The sequence below is a fragment of the Purpureocillium takamizusanense genome, chromosome 12, assembly GCF_022605165.1.
Source record: "Purpureocillium takamizusanense chromosome 12, complete sequence".
NCBI classification, from domain to species: domain Eukaryota; kingdom Fungi; phylum Ascomycota; class Sordariomycetes; order Hypocreales; family Ophiocordycipitaceae; genus Purpureocillium; species Purpureocillium takamizusanense.
The window spans coordinates 792,511-810,971 of record NC_063079.1 but is presented as its reverse complement, the minus strand read 5'-3'; the positions used below and the strand labels follow the sequence as shown (position 1 = coordinate 810,971).

The 18,461-nt window shown below is 60.2% G+C and overlaps 6 protein-coding genes across 6 annotated transcripts; 3 read left to right on the top strand and 3 right to left on the bottom strand.

Annotated features, from left to right (window-relative positions):
* Positions 1 to 644: 644 nt before the first annotated feature.
* Positions 645 to 4,159, top strand: JDV02_010456 (uncharacterized protein). The gene has a single exon (XM_047992198.1). The coding sequence runs from the start codon at positions 1,039 to 1,041 to the stop codon at positions 3,754 to 3,756; it is 2,718 nt and encodes a 905-aa protein (XP_047848212.1). The 5' UTR covers positions 645 to 1,038; the 3' UTR covers positions 3,757 to 4,159.
* Positions 4,160 to 4,384: 225 nt separating this feature from the next.
* JDV02_010455 (uncharacterized protein) lies at positions 4,385 to 6,388 on the top strand. The gene is made up of 3 exons (XM_047992197.1): positions 4,385 to 4,788; positions 4,965 to 5,168; positions 5,282 to 6,388. Exons 1-3 carry the CDS (start codon positions 4,705 to 4,707, stop codon positions 5,921 to 5,923), a joined length of 930 nt encoding a protein of 309 aa, XP_047848211.1. The 5' UTR covers positions 4,385 to 4,704; the 3' UTR covers positions 5,924 to 6,388.
* Positions 6,286 to 8,817, bottom strand: JDV02_010454 (uncharacterized protein). Its single transcript, XM_047992196.1, has 4 exons — positions 7,611 to 8,817; positions 7,366 to 7,474; positions 7,132 to 7,273; positions 6,286 to 6,924 (listed from the first exon to the last, which is right to left on the bottom strand). The coding sequence occupies exons 1-4, from the start codon at positions 8,628 to 8,630 to the stop codon at positions 6,432 to 6,434; spliced, it is 1,764 nt and encodes a 587-aa protein (XP_047848210.1). The 5' UTR covers positions 8,631 to 8,817; the 3' UTR covers positions 6,286 to 6,431.
* A 2,532-nt stretch (positions 8,818 to 11,349) lies between these two features.
* JDV02_010453 (uncharacterized protein) lies at positions 11,350 to 11,691 on the bottom strand (the record flags this gene model as incomplete). Its single annotated transcript, XM_047992195.1, has 1 exon — positions 11,350 to 11,691. One exon carries the CDS (start codon positions 11,689 to 11,691, stop codon positions 11,350 to 11,352), a length of 342 nt encoding a protein of 113 aa, XP_047848209.1.
* Positions 11,692 to 11,712: 21 nt separating this feature from the next.
* Positions 11,713 to 13,374, bottom strand: JDV02_010452 (uncharacterized protein; the record flags this gene model as incomplete). The annotated part of the gene is made up of 4 exons (XM_047992194.1): positions 11,713 to 11,840; positions 11,965 to 12,616; positions 12,731 to 12,952; positions 13,087 to 13,374. The coding sequence occupies 4 exons, from the start codon at positions 13,372 to 13,374 to the stop codon at positions 11,713 to 11,715; spliced, it is 1,290 nt and encodes a 429-aa protein (XP_047848208.1).
* A 3,914-nt stretch (positions 13,375 to 17,288) lies between these two features.
* On the top strand, positions 17,289 to 17,892 carry JDV02_010841 (uncharacterized protein). Its single transcript, XM_047992579.1, has one exon. The coding sequence runs from the start codon at positions 17,363 to 17,365 to the stop codon at positions 17,804 to 17,806; it is 444 nt and encodes a 147-aa protein (XP_047848207.1). The 5' UTR covers positions 17,289 to 17,362; the 3' UTR covers positions 17,807 to 17,892.
* Positions 17,893 to 18,461: the final 569 nt, after the last annotated feature.

Sequence of the window (18,461 nt, the reverse complement as noted above, 5' to 3'; positions counted from 1 at the left end):
GGTGGCTGGGGCTGCGTGGCGACTGATGTGGCGGGAGCTGACGATGTGAGGTGTTGGTCGAGACGGGTAGAGGACCCGATCGCCCCGCGGACAGGCAGGCGGCGCGGCGGACAGTTGCGTCTCACCGGGGACCGGGGAGTCGGGGACGCGCAATCCAGAGAGCACTAGGGCTCGTTGGCGCGCAGGGTTAACGAATGCGCGCCGTATGCCTCATTTGCTGCGTCCAACGTCGCGTGCTGAAATGTTTGACTTTTGCAGTTGCATCGTTCGTGTGTCTCTCTACGGTTGCCCTGTAGTGCCTTGCTTGGGCTTCCAGCGGCACACCAGACAACGTCCATCATGGAACGGGCGCCCTGCACAGCCACTGACGCTGCTGTCCAGGTGATGCATTCGCCACACCTTCACTGAAGATGCACTGCCCAGGTGTACAGTGGGTGTATGGAGGCTTGTCAGGCCCACTGGGTGTCGTCAGTGACACCATCTGCACCACTGAAGCGTCCGCTGCGGGGTTGGTACGGTGTCCACTGGCTGGTGCCTGGATCCGCTGCGGCTCGGGAAACCCCACTCCACTCCATTCAATCCATCGATACTTGGTCGGTCCCCTGTAGGTTGCACCAACGTCCACCACCCACCACCATCCACCCGCCTCCTTGGCCCGGGCTCCGTTCCGACTCAAACCTCTTTACTCCCCGCTGCGTACAGCTCTCCTGCGTATACACGGCGGTTTGAGTGGGAACGTCAATCAGAAGAGGTAGCCCGGCCTATGACGCCGCGCATCGTATTGAGTCGGCGACGGGTCATATTTCCTCAACTTCATCATCGTCCTTCAATACCCCCCGGGCTTCCCCACGCCCGCATCCACGCGCCGCTAAAACGCACCGCTTACATCATCGCTCTGGCTGCCTCGAGCTTCAACTCAACCCTTCGCCATCCGCCCGCCCGCCCGCTCGACTGACTGACATCGACGAAGCGTCGCGAGCCGTTTGCTAGTGGGATTCGAAACATTAGTGGCCCGAGAGGCCGGCTGACGGACGCATCATGGTCACCAAGCCGCCACCTGGCGACCCTCCGACCGCCACGCCCCCCGCACCGCAGCCAAACGACGCCCGGCGAGATGGCTGGCACGATGACTCGCTCAACGACAACACTTGGGAAGACATCGGGCCCCGAGCCGACGGTGCAGGTGCTGCCGATGACGGCGGCCGACGCAATGTTCCTGCGGCGCTGCGTCCTGGCCCGGCCATGCTGAACCCGGCCCCCGAGGACGACGACGGCAATGTGTGGGACGAGGCACGCAGCCAGCAACCGAGCGACGCGGATGCCAGGTTGGCACAGGTCCCCAATGCACTCAGGCCCGGTAGCGGTGTCAGCCGCGTCGAGACGAATCCCTTCCTTAAGAGAAAACCCGTCTCGCAATCACAACAAGACCCCTCCATAGCCTCGCCAACGCCACCCGCCGACTCCTTCGCGAGGCTAGACCTCCACGCGGGGGACCAAGCCCAAAGCAACCCCTGGCAGGCCGCCTCCGAGCCGCAGTCGCAAAAGACGTCGAGCGGGTGGCAGACGCCCCAGCGACAGCCGGTGTTGCTCGATGACGACACCGACCCGTGGACTTCGAGTGAGCCTCCGCCACCACAGCCACCGGCAAAGCAATCGCCGGCGTTGCTGTCGCTGCCCTCGGACGAAGAGTCCGCATGGAACGATCATGTACGCCCCGAAAAGGCCGAGATTGTCATAGAGCCCCCGACTCCGGCCCCGGCAGCCCCCATGTCAAACGACTTGCTCGACGAGCCCAATGTGTGGGATGACCTCGGCGCTCTGGACAAGGGCAAGTCCAAGGCCACGGCCGCGTCGCCAAATCAACAAGCTCAGCTGGACGACTGGAACCTCATCGACGCTGACTCGTCATCCGACCAGCCGAAACAGCCCGGGCAACCCGAGGAGAACACCGAGGATGCGACTGAGAAGCCGCCCCTGCCGCCGAGGGACGTCGAGCGGCCGCGCTGGGTACCCTCCAGAGAGCCCGTCGACAGCAAGTCGGAGACGTACCAAGTCAAGAACATTAGGTGGCACGACGACACGTCGACCAAGAACCCACGCACGTCGCCGATCCTGATACAGAACAAGAACGGGCCGTGTCCGCTGGTCGCCCTGGTCAACGCCCTGACCCTGACGACACCGGCCGACATGCCCGACACGGCCTTGGTGCAAGTACTGCGTTCGAGGGAACAGATCAGCTTGAGCCTATTGCTGGACGCCGTGTTTGACGAGCTCATGTCGCCACGGCGGACCAGCTCCGAGGACGCCCTCCCCGACGTGGGCGACCTGTACGGCTTCCTGCAGAGCCTGCACACGGGCATGAATGTCAACCCCCGCTTCATCCCGACGCCCGAGATGGTGACTGCGTACAAGCGCACGTCGCTCACGCACCTGCACCCGACGGAGCGCGGGGAGCTCATCCCGGGAACCTTTGAGGACACGACGGAGATGAGCCTGTATGCGACCTTCTCCATCCCACTCATCCACGGGTGGCTCGCTGCCCGAGCCGAGCCCGTCTACGAGGCGCTGGAGCGGCAGGCGGCGTCGTACGAGGAGGTGCAAAACCTCTTGTTCCGCGAAGAGGAGCTCGAGGACAAGCTATCCAACTCGGAGACGGGATTGACGGAGGCGGAGCAGCAGCTGTACCAGGACGTTGTGACCATTAAAATGTTCCTACACGCGTCGGCGACACAGCTCACGCCGTGGGGCATCGAGGTGATTGGCAAGGCCATGCGGCCGGGCACGTTTGCTATACTATTCCGCAACGACCACTTTAGCACGCTCTACTGCCACCCGCACACGATGCAGCTGCTGAGCCTGGTGACAGACGCGGGCTACGGCAGTCACGAGGAGGTGGTGTGGGAGAGCCTTGTGGACGTGAACGGCGAGCAGACCGAGTACCTGTCTGGCGACTTTCGGGTGGTTGGCGGCGGTGGAGGTGCTGGAGGCGGCAGCTTCGGCGGCAGCGGCAGCAACACGGCAGGGCACGGCGGCGAATGGAGAACGGTGCAGGGAAGGCGCGGCAAGGCGCGACAGCAGGAGGAGCAGGAGGATGAGGCGAACGAGGTACCGATGAGCCCACAGCACGAGCAAGAGGACCGCGACCTGGCACTGGCACTGCAGCTGCAAGAAGAGGAGGACGAGCGGCATCGCGAGGAGCAGGCACGCCGGCGAAGGGAGAGCATACTGTCGGAGCAGTACATTGAGCAGCAGGGCCAGCGGCCGGGGCCCGTCAGCCGGGGTCACCACCGGCGCACGCAGTCCGGTGCCGGAACGGGCATTGCGCCGGAGCGCCGGAGCTCCAACAGCGTCAACGTGCCGGTACTGTCGGCATCGCAGTCGCAGCCACGGCTGTCGGTCAACACAACGGCGGCTGCGGCGCAGCAGGTGCGGCCTCTGGTGCCCCCACGGCGGCAGGGCGTGTCACGGGCGGCAGACGCCGAGGGCGAGGACGCGCCACCGTCGTACGAGCAGGCGGCGCACGACAGAGCGTTTGTGCCGCCGGCAGGACACCCGAGCCACGCGGGGAGCAGCCCGGTGGCGTCAAGGCAGACGCCGAGGACGAGCGCAGGCGGTGGTCAGGGCCCCGCGCAGCAGCAGCGGCCGATGGGCATGGGGTCTTCGACAGCGGCTGCGGGGAGGAGGATGCCGGCGGTGAGCTCGGGGCCGCCGCCGGCGATGCACCAGGGCCGGGACCGGGAGTGCGTGATGATGTGATGTGATGTGGATGACGGATGAGCAGCGTGTGCCGTTGGTTTTCTGACATGCTGTGGTTCATGTGCGCGCATCATGGGGGCGTTTCATATCACGGGAAGCAAGGCATGGCGTTTTTGGGAGAGCAGCACCTACGTATTTGGTATGTGGGTTACGTTGCACCAAGGTAGTTACCTAGTTGGTGGCATTTTGTGGTGCATGTATCCGTACTTTGGCGATGGGCTGGCTGTGCAGGGGACGATTACAAAGACGGGCACGGGTTTACGACATGAATATATGTATGGCTGGTATAATTATTCTATTCTGGGATTGTAAGTAGTGCGTGGTGTGTCCTTGAGCATCAATCATGGTCACGGTGAACCAGGCTTTGGTTGATTGAGGCTATTCCCAGCCGTCGACGAGCGCTGCGGCGTAGCGGGAGAAACAGGTTCGTTGCTAGCAGGGTCTCGGCGGTAGCAGTGTATAAGTTGGTTGGTTCATGCCGTCTCCACATTAAGACACGGACGGGCAAGGATCATCATTCATTCATTCGATTCACTCGTGATGCTTGTCATCGACTCGGGCGTACCCGGTACGTACACTTTTTTGCGTCTGCGAAATGTACGTACCTACACACGACTCTCTCTCACACGCTCTCTTTTCTCCTCAACCCGCTGCTGCCGCTCGCTCCCACGTCACAACATCACGTCACAACGTCAACGCAGCGCGCTCGTGTACCCCTCACACAGACACACGAAGCATTTTCGCGTCGTCGTGCTGCTGCTGAATTGCGCTCGTCCCTGGAGCGTGCTGTGGAGTACTGCCCCCTGAACGACGACACCACCAACACAGACACGCGAGTGAGCGAGCGAGCTTGGGACTAGGAAGCGCCGCCGCTGGAGGTCCGTGTGAGCTGCTTGTGGAAGCATCAGCATCAACGACAACAACTAAAACAGCATCGGCAACGGCACCATGGCCATCATCGAGGGCTGGCTCCCGCCGACGCGGGCGCACTACGACCTCATTCTGCGCGCGTGGCAGCTCGCCTTTCCACCGGTACGCCACCACCCATATCGTCACACCAAACCCCCTTCTTCCTCCTCGCCCTCCCTTCATGCCTAATTCCTGCCTCCTCCGTTGATCCTTTCATCTATGCCATGCTCTGAAGCGCGGTGAACTTTTCTCAAAAACAAAAAAGACAATAGACAACAAGCTAACGGCATCGTCAACAGCTCGCCTCCATCCAGTGGCTCGTCAGGTGGTACCCCATGGGCAAGACGAGCGTCGCCAGCAGGCTCAACCTGCCCGGGCGCGCCGCCTGGATGACCATGGAGGCGCCGGGGTTCCTCACCCTGCTGTACCTGATGAGCACCATGCCGGCGCGGCACGGCGTCGAGGACCTGCCGTGGCAGAACCGCGTGCTGGGCGGGCTGTTTGTGAGTCCTTGTCCCCTTCTTCCTTCTCTCCCCCATATCTGTCACCCTTGACCAGCCTGCCTCCTCTTGAATAACCTCCGACTCCTAATCTTATTCCCCCCCCTTTCGGGCAGGTCATCCACTACTCGTACCGCGCCATCGCCTATCCCCTCCTGCAGCCCTCCATGGCGCCCATCCACGTCTTCGTCTGGGCCGCCGCCCTGTGCTTCCAGCTCATCAACGCCACCTGCCTCGGCTCCTGGCTGTCCGCCTACGGGCCCCTCACCGCCGACGCCTGGGCCGCCCAGTCGCCCCTCCCCCAGTTCGCCCTCGGCATGCTGCTCTTCTACGTCGGCCTCGCCGGCAACTTTTTCCACGACGAGGAGCTGCGCGAGATTCGCCGCCGCGCCGCCGCCAGGCAGACTAACAACAAGAACAACAAGAATACCGCCGGCCCGAGTAGCAAAGCCAACGGCAGCGGCGGCAGCAGCAGCAGCAACGGCACGTCGGCGACGTCAGCGCACCACCACCACTACGAGATCCCCCAGGCCGGCCTCTTCAGGTACATGCTGTACCCGCACTACTTTTGCGAGTGGGTCGAGTGGCTGGGCTTCCTCATGGCCGCGGGCTGGACGTGCGCCCCGGCGTGGGCCTTTCTCGTCAACGAGGTGGCGTCGATGCTGCCGCGGGCCGTCAGCGGCAAGCGCTGGTACGTAGAGAGGTTCGGCGCGGACAAGGTGGGCAAGAAGTGGGCGATTATCCCAGGCTTGCTGTAAGCTTTCCATGATTGTTCTTGTTCTGCTGTTGTTCCTGTTCTCTTGTAATGATGGGCTCTGGCGATGGGAGAAGCAGGGACGCCAGGGGGCGGGGAGAGAAGAGGATAGCATCTGTGGGGTGGCTCACCATGCAAAAGTGCATAGACGACGCGGTGGCTGTTCATCCCAGTAGTGTCGGAAATGCACGTGTGCACGTTGTACATGGACTGTAGCGCGCACCAGACATGGCAGTCAGTTCAGTCAGAGACGTGCATGATCCAGTTACAAACATGTATCACTCTCACCAGGCATCAGCACGTAATCAGGCAGGCAGGCAGGCAGGCAGGCAGGAAAGCAGACGCGTGCTGTACACACAAAGTGATGCCTTTATACTTCTATCGTGTAACGCTATACGCACGTACGTACAGGCAGGGAGTCGCCATGTTCGTCGCGACCGAGTCCCAACCTCATATCCATCCATGATCCCTTCCCCCCCAATCCGTCTATTCATCCTCTCTACACCCCGCGTCTAAGCGTCAAACGCCCGCCGCGTCTTCTTCTCAGGCTTCTTCTTCTCTCCCCCCTTCTTCTGCTTATAAAAGTCCTCCACCCAGCGCTTAATCGTGTCCACCTCCTCGCGCATCATCTTGCCCACCGCGGGGTTCGCCTCGCCATTCTTGACGATGGCGTCGTTGCAGTGCGCCGCCTTGGGCAGCAAGAAGACGGGCGCCTCTTCGGTGCTGGCCAGGGGCCCGCCGGGGCGCAGCTCGGCCGACACCGTGGCCGGGCGCCAGGGGTCGAGCTCGCCGTTCACCCACATGAGGCGCGTCGTGTTGACGTAGTCCCAGCCGCCCGTCTTGGCGTTGACCTGCTCGACGGTGCGCCCGCGCGCGAGGCCGTACGTGTGGTCGCCCACGGAGGGGAAGTAGAGGCCGCACTGGCGCCGCTGGTACTCGCGGTCGAAGATCTTGGGGATGAGGCCCGAGGTGGACTCGGGGGCCCACGTCTGCCACCACTCGAAGCTGCGGAGCCCAGGCAAGGGCTATGGCGTCAGCAATGTTCTTCGCAAGGCGAGGTATTTCGTTGTCGGGATGGAGAGTGAGCAAGGAAGAAGCGGGTGTCGTTAACGCTTATAGGGGTTGGGAATGTCGTTGAGAAGAGCACACTTCACGTCAAGACAGGAGAGAGGGGCAGGGCACATAGTCAGGGGGTCAGGGGCTCAAACGTACGGCTCGTTGCACAGATACCACATCCACTGGCGGTTGACCGTGTTGTTGACCGACGTGTCCAGGTACGACTCGAGCTGCACGTTGTGCGAGTCGTAGCAGGCGACCGTGTTGTTGTCCTTCCAGTAGCCCAGCGCGGCGCACGCTGTTGCCGAAGAAACACATGTTTGTCAGTCTCTGATGCAGCCTTCACCGCGGCGGTGGAACATGTATCAGACGAAACAGGAGTAGACTTACATCCGGGGATCAGAATCTCCCGCGACCACTTGGCAAAGCCCTTGATGGCCTTGCACTGGCCCACGCCGTCGGCGCCCGGGACCGTTGCGTTGCTCTTGGGCCACACGTTCTACGCAGCCCAGTTAGCAACTCTTCATACGTTCCCCCCCCCCCTTCTGTACTCACTTCCCCGCCTCATTCTCAGGGGCGGCGGCGGCGGCAGCAGACAAGGAGGCAACGGCAAACATGGGGACTCAACCACTCACCTCAATGTAGTCGCACATGCGCTGGATCGGGCCGTAGCCCGAGTAAAACTGTTGGCTCTGCCAATTGCCGAGCCCGCCCGTAATGGCACTAGCAAAATCGTCGTCGTGCTTGAGGTCGCCAAAGCCAAACAGGTCCTTGAGGCGCTGGCGCTTCTCGGGCGTGCCCTCGGCGAGCACCTTGTCGACATGGGAGATGACGCGGCGGAAGTCGGCGCTGCAGTTGCGCGGCAAGGCCTGCTCGACGGGCACGTAGTACTGCCAGAGGGTGGAAATGTCCTCGACGACGGCGCTCGAGCAGTGGTACGCCCAAAAGGTGCCTGGAGCGAGCTTGTTGGTCCACGCGGCGAGGGCGCCCGGGTACGAGCAACCCGACAGCACCCAGGGGGCCTTGTCCGGGCGCGACGAGCCGTTGCGGTCAAAGGGCAGGTCGACGTGCTTGGCGAAGTGGATGAGATCGGCGACGGACTGGTCGAGCGTCAGGTACTGCAGCGTCTCGGCGGTGAGGTTCTCGTAGGGCGAGCTGCCGCCCCAGTAGCGGTGCTCGAGGAGGATCACGGCGCCGCCCGTCGCCTGCCCGAAGAGCCCCGGGATGGTGCGGTTGGTCGTGTACCCCTGGTAGCCGTCGGCGTTGTTCTCGCCGGGCGCGTTGAGCACGATGGGCGACCCGGGGCCGGCGTAGTGGTCCGCGTTCCACCAGTACCGCTGCGTGAAGGTGCCGAGCGAGGGGTTGCTGTGGTCGATGAGCTGCTCGAAGAAGCCGGCCTTGACGTCGATCTTGGGGGCGGCGGCGGCGCGCCGGACGATGCCTGACGACGTGAGCTCGTAGCTGAACCCGTCGTCGTCGTCGTTGGGGACCGGAGGGCGGTTGGGAACGGCGCCTTGCAGGGGGTTGGCCAGCTGGATGCCGTGGGACATGTGACGGATGGGGATGTCGCCGTCGTTGATGCTGTAGATGGTGGCCGAGGCGCCGAGGGCCGCCGCGAGGGCGGTCGTCGCCGCGAGGGAGCAGGAGCACCGCATGGTGGTTTACACTTATACGAATGCTTGGAGTTGATGCTCTCAACGATGGACTCTTCAACGTCGACGACAACTTGGACGACGACAATGATGGCAGCAGCAGCAAGTACCAGCAGCAACGACCGTGTGCTGCCTTGTCCTGTCTGTGCCTGATGCCACGAGCAGTTACCACACCGGGGAAAGGGGAACAGACTGGCAGGCAGGCAGGCGCACCCGACGGCGCGAAGGCGGCCACGATATATATACGTGCACACACACAACTACCTAGTAGTACATGGTCGACAACGATGAGTATCAAGTATTAGTATACGTAGTATGCCTGCTGCCAACTTAGTACGTGCCGTGTGCCCCGTCCACCTGTGCGCCCCGCGTCCGTGCCTCTTCGCGGCTCCTTTGCTGAAGATCGTCGGCTTCAGCTACCGTGGCGGCGGCGCATGGCAGTGCGGTGCGGTACAGCGCCGTGCAGCCAACACCCGCCGCCCCCCCCCCCCCTGTCGGCCCTATGCCCTTGTACCGGACGGACGATGGCATGCCAGGTGAATGAGAACGAGGCGCCCTCCCCCCTTCCCTCCCTTTCCCCCCAGGCGGCGGCTTACACGAACGGACGCGTGCGCCGCCGACGGACGCAAAGGTGCCTCGTGAGCCTATCTATCCCCGCGGCCCCCAAGGAGGAGGCTCAACTTAATCTCTCTCTCGGACCAACAAGCCTACGGTTTTGGCCCGGTGGTTCTTCCCCAACGGCCGATCGATCCCATTTCTCCACCCCCTTCTCCAACTGCTACCACCAACTTCACATCAGGCACATTACCTACGGTAGGTACCTACTATAGGCACCACCGCCCCCTCGCAAGGCACACAAAGAACGAACAGAGAGACGGGCCCAAAAAAAAAGGGCCTGCTGGAAGAGGATGGTGGTACCGCTCGCCGGCCCGCCTGGCTAACGCGACCTTCCGCAACGGGAAGCGGCGGGGGGCTCGGTCGGTCGGGCCCCCGGACGCCCACCGTGCGCCTCACGCCCCCTTTCCTTTCTCTCTTCTCTCCAAGCCGTCCGCCGCCGACGCCGGAGCCATACTGCGGCCCCCCGGATGTGGCGCCGAGAAAGGAGGACGCTCGGAAGAGCAGGAGGCAGAAGCGGCGGCACCTCGCGCCTGTTTCGTCGACCCACGGTTCCTCGGCCCTGCCTGCATTGAAAATTATTTTATCATGTAACTTAGTCCATCATATATGTATTGTTCATATCAGCCAATATATGCGGGTGCAATTGTCCCGACCAGACCGCCCGTCGGACCCGGGGGGGGGGGTGTCTCCTCCGGCGGACTGAGGAGGCTCCGCAGGCATGCAAACCGCGTACGTGCAGTAGTACTACCTCTTACCTTGAAGCGCAACGGTCTTGTTGCTTTCCAACAAAGGGCCCCATCGAGTTCCCGTCTCAACTCTCAAGCAAAAAACGGACTGGCCCCCCGAGTTCCGGTCTCGCTGCAGATTGCCGTGCCTGCGTTGCCCCAGACAGCGGCCTGCCCCGCAAACCCTCCGGCGGTTTGATAACGCGCATGAGGATACGCCCATGCATACGAGCGAAGCGAAGAAGAAGCAGACAAAGAGAGCGAGAAAAACGACCGGTCCCGGCCACGCGCATGATACATGGGACGCTATTGATTGCCCAAGCCCTGCATTGCATCGCCCATGTCGATATCCGTGAGCCGCGTCAAGGCGCGCAGCCACCTGCCTGTTCCTCGCTGGTGACGGCAGCACGCCATCCATCTATCTCGCACCGCTCCATGTTGCTTCCAGCCTGTAGATGTGCTGGGGCCTGGCGGCGCGGGCTTGCAGGCTTGCATCGGCAGAGGCCAGACTGAGTCGCGGCCATACAGCTTCACACTGCACATCGGCGGGCAAGCACATGCGAACTTGGTAGTAATGGTAATGCTAGTACGAAGTAGTATTTGGCAGTTACTACGTAGCAGTTCCGGCACCATATGCGGGAAACCCCGCGGGGCGGCCAAGCACATACGTACATGTCAACATGAACTTATTACCAAACTCGGTATGCAGGCAGCCCCTAAGCCACGACACCACGCTATGATCGGCACGGAATGTTGGCTGCGATGCTTACTTGCTCTCATCCGCCAGCCGACGGGTACGCATGCCGAACGACTGCTTGTGGTCGGTCCCCTGATCATCTCCGCGGTTGGATGGATGGCTGGCGTGCGGCGCAGGGTGGTGATCGCGCGCACCAGATGAAAGGGCGTCGATCAGACGTTTCGATGCAACGGCTTCTTCTTTGGGGCAAGCCATACCCGCTTTCGGACTTGCAAACAGTCATTGACTGACCTTGTATGACTGGGGGCCCACGCAATCCTCTCTTTCTCTTCCGCCCGCAGGCATCGCACCGCAAACCGAATACATGTAGTATCATGGTTCGTTTGTTTGTTTCGTCCCGGGGTATGTTATTAGACCCCACCAAGCCCGGTGATGATGCCCCTTCGCATCCATCCAGAACGCTCTCCGACCTCCCGCACCTTGACGGGCCACAGTTTCTACAAGCATGAACGTGAATGGCTATATGCGTCGGTCTTGTTGATACACAGGTCCCCCAGACACGACGGTCTCGTGGACCCCCCTTCTCTGGTGTTTGAGCGGGCCGCAGACAAGATTGTATGCCCTCTGACTCCCAAGGGCTCAGGGCGCGATGCCGTCATCGACATCAACCTCGGGCGGGTTGTCACCGTTTGTCAACCCCACGCGCCTTCTTCGATCGGGGTGGTACGAGGCTCGATGCTTTGTTGCGAGGCGGCCGCTTCCATGATAGCAGCGCGACTCTCCGGTATCGCTTCGCTCCGATTCGAACCTTGAAGCACATGTACTGGCCTCGTGGTCCTGTACCTTCGTCGTGCACATCAATTTCGTCCTCGTCCTCGTCCTCGTACGGATGGACGTGAAAGGCTTTGCCACAGCGCCCGGGATTCGTTTCGGCACCGCCGTGAGCTTGTTCGAGTACCAGGTCCCCCGTTGCAGGCGAATATATGAGGGAAACTGGGGGCAATGCGTCCCCTCCCCTCCTCATCACTGCACACTACAGCGGTCATCATTTTGACAGGCAGGCCCGATCCTTCGCAAGGCTTTGGTATCGCGCCAGGACATCCGTGTCCGACAAGTTGCGCTGGTCGCCGTACTGGTAATGAGCAGCCAGGGCTTCCCCCACGACGATGACGGCTGCATCACGCGGTCAGCGGAAAAGCTCTCTCTCTCTCTCACGCACACACCATCCAGTCCTCCACCATCGACCTCTCCCAAGAGTCCACGTCTGTCAGGAGAAAGTGGAAACAAAGACACTCACGGCGGCGTAGCCTCTTGGGCAGGTCAATGGCAAGCATGTCCTCGTCGCTCCTGCCCTCCGTCCAGTTGGCCGGGTTCGTGTCGAGGATGTCGTCGCCGTAGACGCAAATCAGGTTGATGCGGATGCGCTCGCCGCCCATGTCCCACGGCGGGTGGAACTTGTACGCGTCCAGGCCGTCGTCGCCCCCCTCCATGTTCTCCAGCAGCGAGTAGTGCATCTGCGCCGCGATGGCCCAGCTCTCGTAGCTCGGGCCCCAGACCTCGTACGTGAGCGAGGCCGCGGGCGTCTGCCCCATCATGGTCTCGTTGCGCACGCGCAGCCACCGGTGGTTCTTGTGCGGCGGGGCCCTGTCGAGCGGCCAGGTGTAGTCGGATGGGCCGTCCCAGGGGGGGTCTCGCGACGGCCGCCACGAAGCGAGATTGGCGTCGCCGCTGGTTTTTTTGTTGCCGCTGTTGCTGTCGCTGTTCTTGTTGTTGTTCTCGTCATCCTTGGGCGCCTTGATGTCGGGAAAGTACGGATGGAGCGCCCCGAGGTGGTGATGCATGAACCCGAGCGGCGGGTTGTTGATGATGTTGGCCGAAACGGCGAAATCGTGGGGATGTTGCATCTTGCGACTGACGATACGAGGAATCGCATCGTCCGCGATCCATACCTAGAGTCGCATTATCAGCCCTATACGTCGATCCCAACGTTACGACCGATCGGGTCTCATAGTAGACCATTGGCTGCTTTGTAGGTATAAAGGAAAGGGGGCTAGACGACGTACGATATCATCGTCGACCTTGACGTAGTACCTACCGCGCTCTAGACGCTGCCATGCCTTGTAGAGGGAATAGATCCACAGCTTCTCGCCGGGGACTATTAGCTTCTTATAGCGCTGCGGGTTGCTCGCGATGATTTCCTCCAGGTATTCCAAGTCCTTTTCGTCGTCCGTGTTGACCAGGAAGAGCACCTCCTCCAGCCAGCCGCCGTTGTCCACCAGGTTTCGCTGCAGGCCCAAAACCACACGATGTCAGCAAAAAGGCAGTCTGCATACTTGCCACACCCAAGTCCATGAACGCATCCATGAATGGTGAGTGCTTTTCCACAACGTTTCCAACAGCGGGAGTTCTTGCCACTCACGTCCAAGTAACATCGCAGGCACGCCGCCCTGTCTCTGCGGCCGTAAAACACCAGCCCGCTGACGCCGATTCCGGGGGGTTTCCTCCCCGGCGTGCTGTCGTGCGGCTCGCCCAGCGACGTGAGCCTGTGCGGCCACCACGACGACGACGACGAGCCCGTTCGCAGAGAGACGACCGCCTGCCAGGACGTGTTGTACAGATAGTACGCGACGGACACGAGTAAGGTCAGGAGTATGATGCCTCCCATGGCAGGTCTCAGACCACATGCGAATTGCTTTGGGAGCAGCATGGCGACGGCTGGGACCAGATATCTCTCTTTCTTTTCGCTCGCCGAGGTGATGGGAGTCGTCGGAAGGTGTGAAGAGGATCTCGGTGTGTGGTGTATGGTGTCTGGTCTCTGGTCTCTTGGCTGCGACGACCGCTTTTCTTATTCCCAGGGTACCCTTGAACGGCATAATCGGGACACGATCCGAAGCGTGAAATGTAAATAACGTGAATGGCTTCGGAGTCTCAGCCCTTGCCAGGGAGCCTCGACCGAGCGTGGCCTCAGCTGTTCTTTGGGTCGGATCATGTCCGGGGCCATACACGCAGCGGAGGGCACCTATTTACTATACAGGCCAGGAACATGGACAGTGGATCCGGCTGGCCCTTGTTGATCATGCGTCGAGCATCTAACTTAATTATGCGTTGAGCATCTACATGTACGTACCTCATAAGCAGCAGGAAACATGGGCGGTGGATCTGATTTCACAGGCCCCTTGGTCATGCCACAGCGCCAACCCCTAGACTATACGACCTTGGAGCCATCTTTGCCTGTCTTTTTTTCGGTCAGCAAGGCCGTCGCTTCGTTCCACGCGTCGTACGTCGTTCAGTGTAGAGGGTGGGTCCAGGCCGGCCTCCCGGTCGGTCAGGACCAGGGGTGGTGGTTGGCGGCCGCCCATCGAGCCCTTTGTTCAATCATGCCGAGATCGATGGTGGTGGTGGTGATGGTGGGAACATTTCGTAGTAATGCTAGAGCCCTGACTCGCCTGCAGAATGGCAGTGAAACGAGACACAGCGGGCTGTCATGCTATTGTTGGAGATTTACACGGTTTTTATCAGCAGCTCGATATAAATAGCGTACACCTCTCACATGATGCGTCACCAAGTCAAGACAGTAATCAATAGTACGTGCGAGTTCGCGCATAGATCAATCGCACGTTGAAACAATACAAGAGTGTCCAAGGTTAAGCCCGAAGGACGGACGTGCGCTGATGACTTGTGATGGCTGTATGTGGTTTTCTCGCCAGACACCCAGTCATAAAAGTAGTCGACACAATGGCCCAGATTTGTATAATCATGGATGCGCCGGATGGCGAAGAAAACCGATTCGTAGCCTCTGACCAACGTGTGCAGGCCGCAAATGGCCCTTCCCCCGTGGTTTCGTATATACCGATGGCTGTTTTCCAACAGTCCAGTGTTGTTGACGGGTGGGCTCGTCGCATGAATCCTGTCTGGTCTGTGTGTGTAAATACTGCTGCTGGACCAGCCGGCTACGTACAGTATAATAGCTTGTTTCAATGAGTTCGTGGGGTGCCCAGGTTTGCCACCCGAAGACAGTTTGATGTAGGACAGCATTTCGCCAAAGATCAACCGGAAGGCTGGACTAAAACAAATGTAGGCTCTAGGGTTCCCCTAGTATGTCCCCGATTCAACTCCCGAGACTGCGCACGGTTCTCTCGATGCGTCCCTCTTCCCCATGCCTGTCCCATCCACCTTCACGTTTACCATGGTACTAGTGGTGGTCATGATCATGATGAATGTATGTGGCGACCCGATGGGGCGATACCTCGTACACAGGATTTGAGTTTCGTGCCCTTGCAGGTTTTCAGACACACGAATTTCTCGTCTGATCTGCCAGAGAATCCTCGGCAACCCTAATTTCACTGCCCTCCCGGAGAAATGTCGCCTACAATACTACTACCACGGAGTTGCTCCTCCCCGCGTGTCCCCTTCTCCATCAGGCGCATAAACATCGTACTTAGCAGTGCCCGCTTCCCCCCCTACTCCAACTCCAAACACCATCAATGGGCCCAGTTCCTGGTGCCGGTGTTCTAAATCAAGCTAGTTAATTCATGCCCCCTCCTTCCTCCCCTCACAGCCTCGACGATCTCGAGTCTTCATGAAGCATATCATTACGTGGATATCGTCCGACGTCGCGGCCACCCGCGCCCACGTCCAGTCCATTGCGTGCCATGACCCATGCACTCATTCATTCACTAATAAACCACCAGGCAGGCAAGTGCATGCAATTCTCTGGACGGTCCTCGTTCACACTGAAAGCATGCGCCGGGTTCCGACTGTCAGGCGTGGCCCCCATCCCCAGAATTCTTCACTCGCCCCTGGACGTACGTACAAAGTACATGTAGATACCGCCCGCGCGTCCCATGTTTCGCCTCAGCTGCCGCTTGTCCGCCACATGCTCACTCCGTCCAATACATGAGCTGCTCTCCTTTTCGTCCGCTGCTCCCCGCCCTCTTCTACTACTACTTTACTACTGCCGGGGACGCGCTGGCGGGCGCGCGCCAGCCCCCCTGGCTGCTGCCCGGCGAGCAGACGAGCGCCATCACCAGCTGACGCGTATACTGTACTTCGTACGTTGCACGGCGTCGACAAGGCGTCGACCCGGGAAAGCAAACTTGTGTTCCGCTCCTCTTCATGGCTCTCTCTTCGGCCCTGTCTCACCGCCATGCAGCTTGCGCTCTGGTGCCGCCGGCGCGAGACAAACCGGGCCCTCTCCTCCCCATTCCCCTCCTCCTTCCTCTCTCCCACGGCACGGCCCCGCGGTTGTGGTTTGTCCGTCCACACTCATCGGGGCCGCCTGAAGCAAAGCACCCCAGACAGGCGCCGGGAAAGCAGCCCTCACAGCGCTGTCGCGTCCCTTGTCGTGTGCTCCTTATACAGGATCGGGAATAGACCAGACGACGATACGATAAGCGAGGCTAGGTATCAGCCGCCGGGACAGGCGAGCGCAGCGGGTGAGCTTTCCTTCCACGGTGTCACCGCCATCGTATGCGCCCAAGGGGAGGAGGACGATAGCTGGGAAGGGTCTCACATGAGACCCTTGCCGACTTCGCGTCCTCTATCGTGTAACCTGCCGCCTACTTGCCGGTATCCGGACCGAGGGTAGTCAAGTCACTGGACACTGTGCTCTGTGAGCATCCTCGAGCCTGTCCTTCCTTCCTCGAGGCTATCCTGCCCTACATGTAGGTCCAAGATACGCGCGCGCGGCGGATACATGTAGAGAGGTAGGTAGGCAGGGGAACATCACCACGTAACAACATCAACAGCCGTTCCGACACTGGTGTCTCTCTGTCTGTCTGTCTATCCGTCCGTCCGTTCGTCCCCTTACCGACCCGCACGCGCTGGTACGAAAAACACCTCAACAGGTTCCTACGGCCCCCAACACGCCTCGTTCTTGAGAAGAGGAGACGGCCCTCCAGTCCCCGGGGGGCGCAGGCCGGCTGGTCCCGACGCGCGGCCTTCTCTCGTGGCCACGGTTCGTCACCCCCTGCCGAATACTGGAGGCGCTATGGCTGCCTATCCGTCGGCAAGCTGCAGGACAGGAGATGGATTCACTTGCGTCCCCCCAAGGAAAAAGGCGAGCTCAAACCCACCTCTCGAGGCGTTACACCTACAGTCTACGGCTAGGAAGTGAATCGGGGGCAGGTATTCCTCGGCCCCCATGTTTCAGTCTCAATCCAAAGCTCCCCTATATAGCACTCATGCCTCTTATTTAATCCCATGCCGTCGCTATATCTCCTAAATAACAGCTGCTAATATGCTAGATGTCGTACGAATACGTGTAACACCGGCTAGGAGACGTGCCATGTACACCCTGCGCAGGGCTGTTGATGAGATGCAAGGACCGAGCGGAGGAGGCATCGTAGGTGGCGAGAGTTTCGCGGGCATCACGGGCTTCGAGCGCGGCAATTGACGCTGCACTCGCTCCATGTCGCATTTTTTGCGGCGGCCTTGGCACCTAGTAGCCAAAGAGAAAATACTTCGCAGGTAGTGTCTATATAGAGAAATAGAGAACAGGTGACATCTAAATAACTCACACGAAGAGAGCTCCGTACCAGATACCATCTCTTAAACATCAAAGGGTGAGCATCGCCCAATTCTCGTTGGCTGGGCCACACACAAGAACCCAATCACGCCTCGGCAGGGCGTACAAAACAAAAAAGTATTAATTCTTTTCGCATCCACTCGAAACATCTGCTATACACGGCGAGGCAATGTCCTGCGCCCTCGCCCGCTCTCCTCGCTGCTCGTTGTCATCATGCCACGCAAATGCCATCCTTCTCACACCGCCCATCATCTCACCATCGCCTCTTCCCGGCCTCGACTGGCTCCACGACATGCAACTAGATGCCGACAACCAACCGCGGTCGGTATCCAAAACAATGCTGCCATCCAACGCCGCAGATATAACTCGGCTGCCGTCAAGAGCATCACTCACCCCGTCGTTAAACGTTGCCGTCCATGTAGCCTTTGGCAACACTTGGTGCGAGGAGCGCGAGGGCGGGCCCGGCACAAACACAGAGAACAAAACGCAGCAAAAAAAAATCAGCCATGTCGTTCTTTTTTCCCTTTTCGGTCGTCGCAGGCGTCCCGCCAACAGTAAAGTATGCTTTCGGCCCCTTCATCATTCCAAAGCGCTGGTCGCAGTGGCATCATGAGCCCCATCTCACGCAGCACAACGGGGCCTCTCGGGTCGTCATCGTCAACGTCATGTCTGGGGCTTCCGGCAGGGGGTGGCATTATGGGGTATTATGCTTGAGCTCATCACCGAAGCAGCAACTCCATCCACTGCTAACGCGCCGAGCAGCATGACGAGAGAGGTAGGTGCGGCTGTCTAGACGTGAGGTCGTTAAAACGTCGTTATCGTCAAGCAAAGTGATCATGCGTCTCGGCTCCGGGTGGCACACGCGGAGCCTCGTCTTATGCCGTGGCGAGTGGGTTACGGGTTGGTGTGGAAGGGAGTCGTCATCTTTCATAAAATGGTCGCCCATGTGTGTTGAAAAAAATGCTGTATCCAGATCCGTATCCCGTACTTTCATAGGGTAGGCGTCATCATCAAGACTGCCGACGGCTTCGACGTGGCGCGCCAACTCGGCGGCCCCGTCCCCTCCCCTTCGGCAGCCATCGTCAAAAGTCCAATGACTATGTGCACAAGTATCCGGGCAGGTGGTACCCGTCGGGTATGCCCTCCGCCGCGGAGCACTTCTTATTACAAGTCGTTAAAAGAGAAAAGCAACGTGTGGGCGGCAGCGGTCCATCTGCTCTCCTTTTCGGATCACGGTGGGCCGCTGATGCCGCTGGTGATGTCCGTAG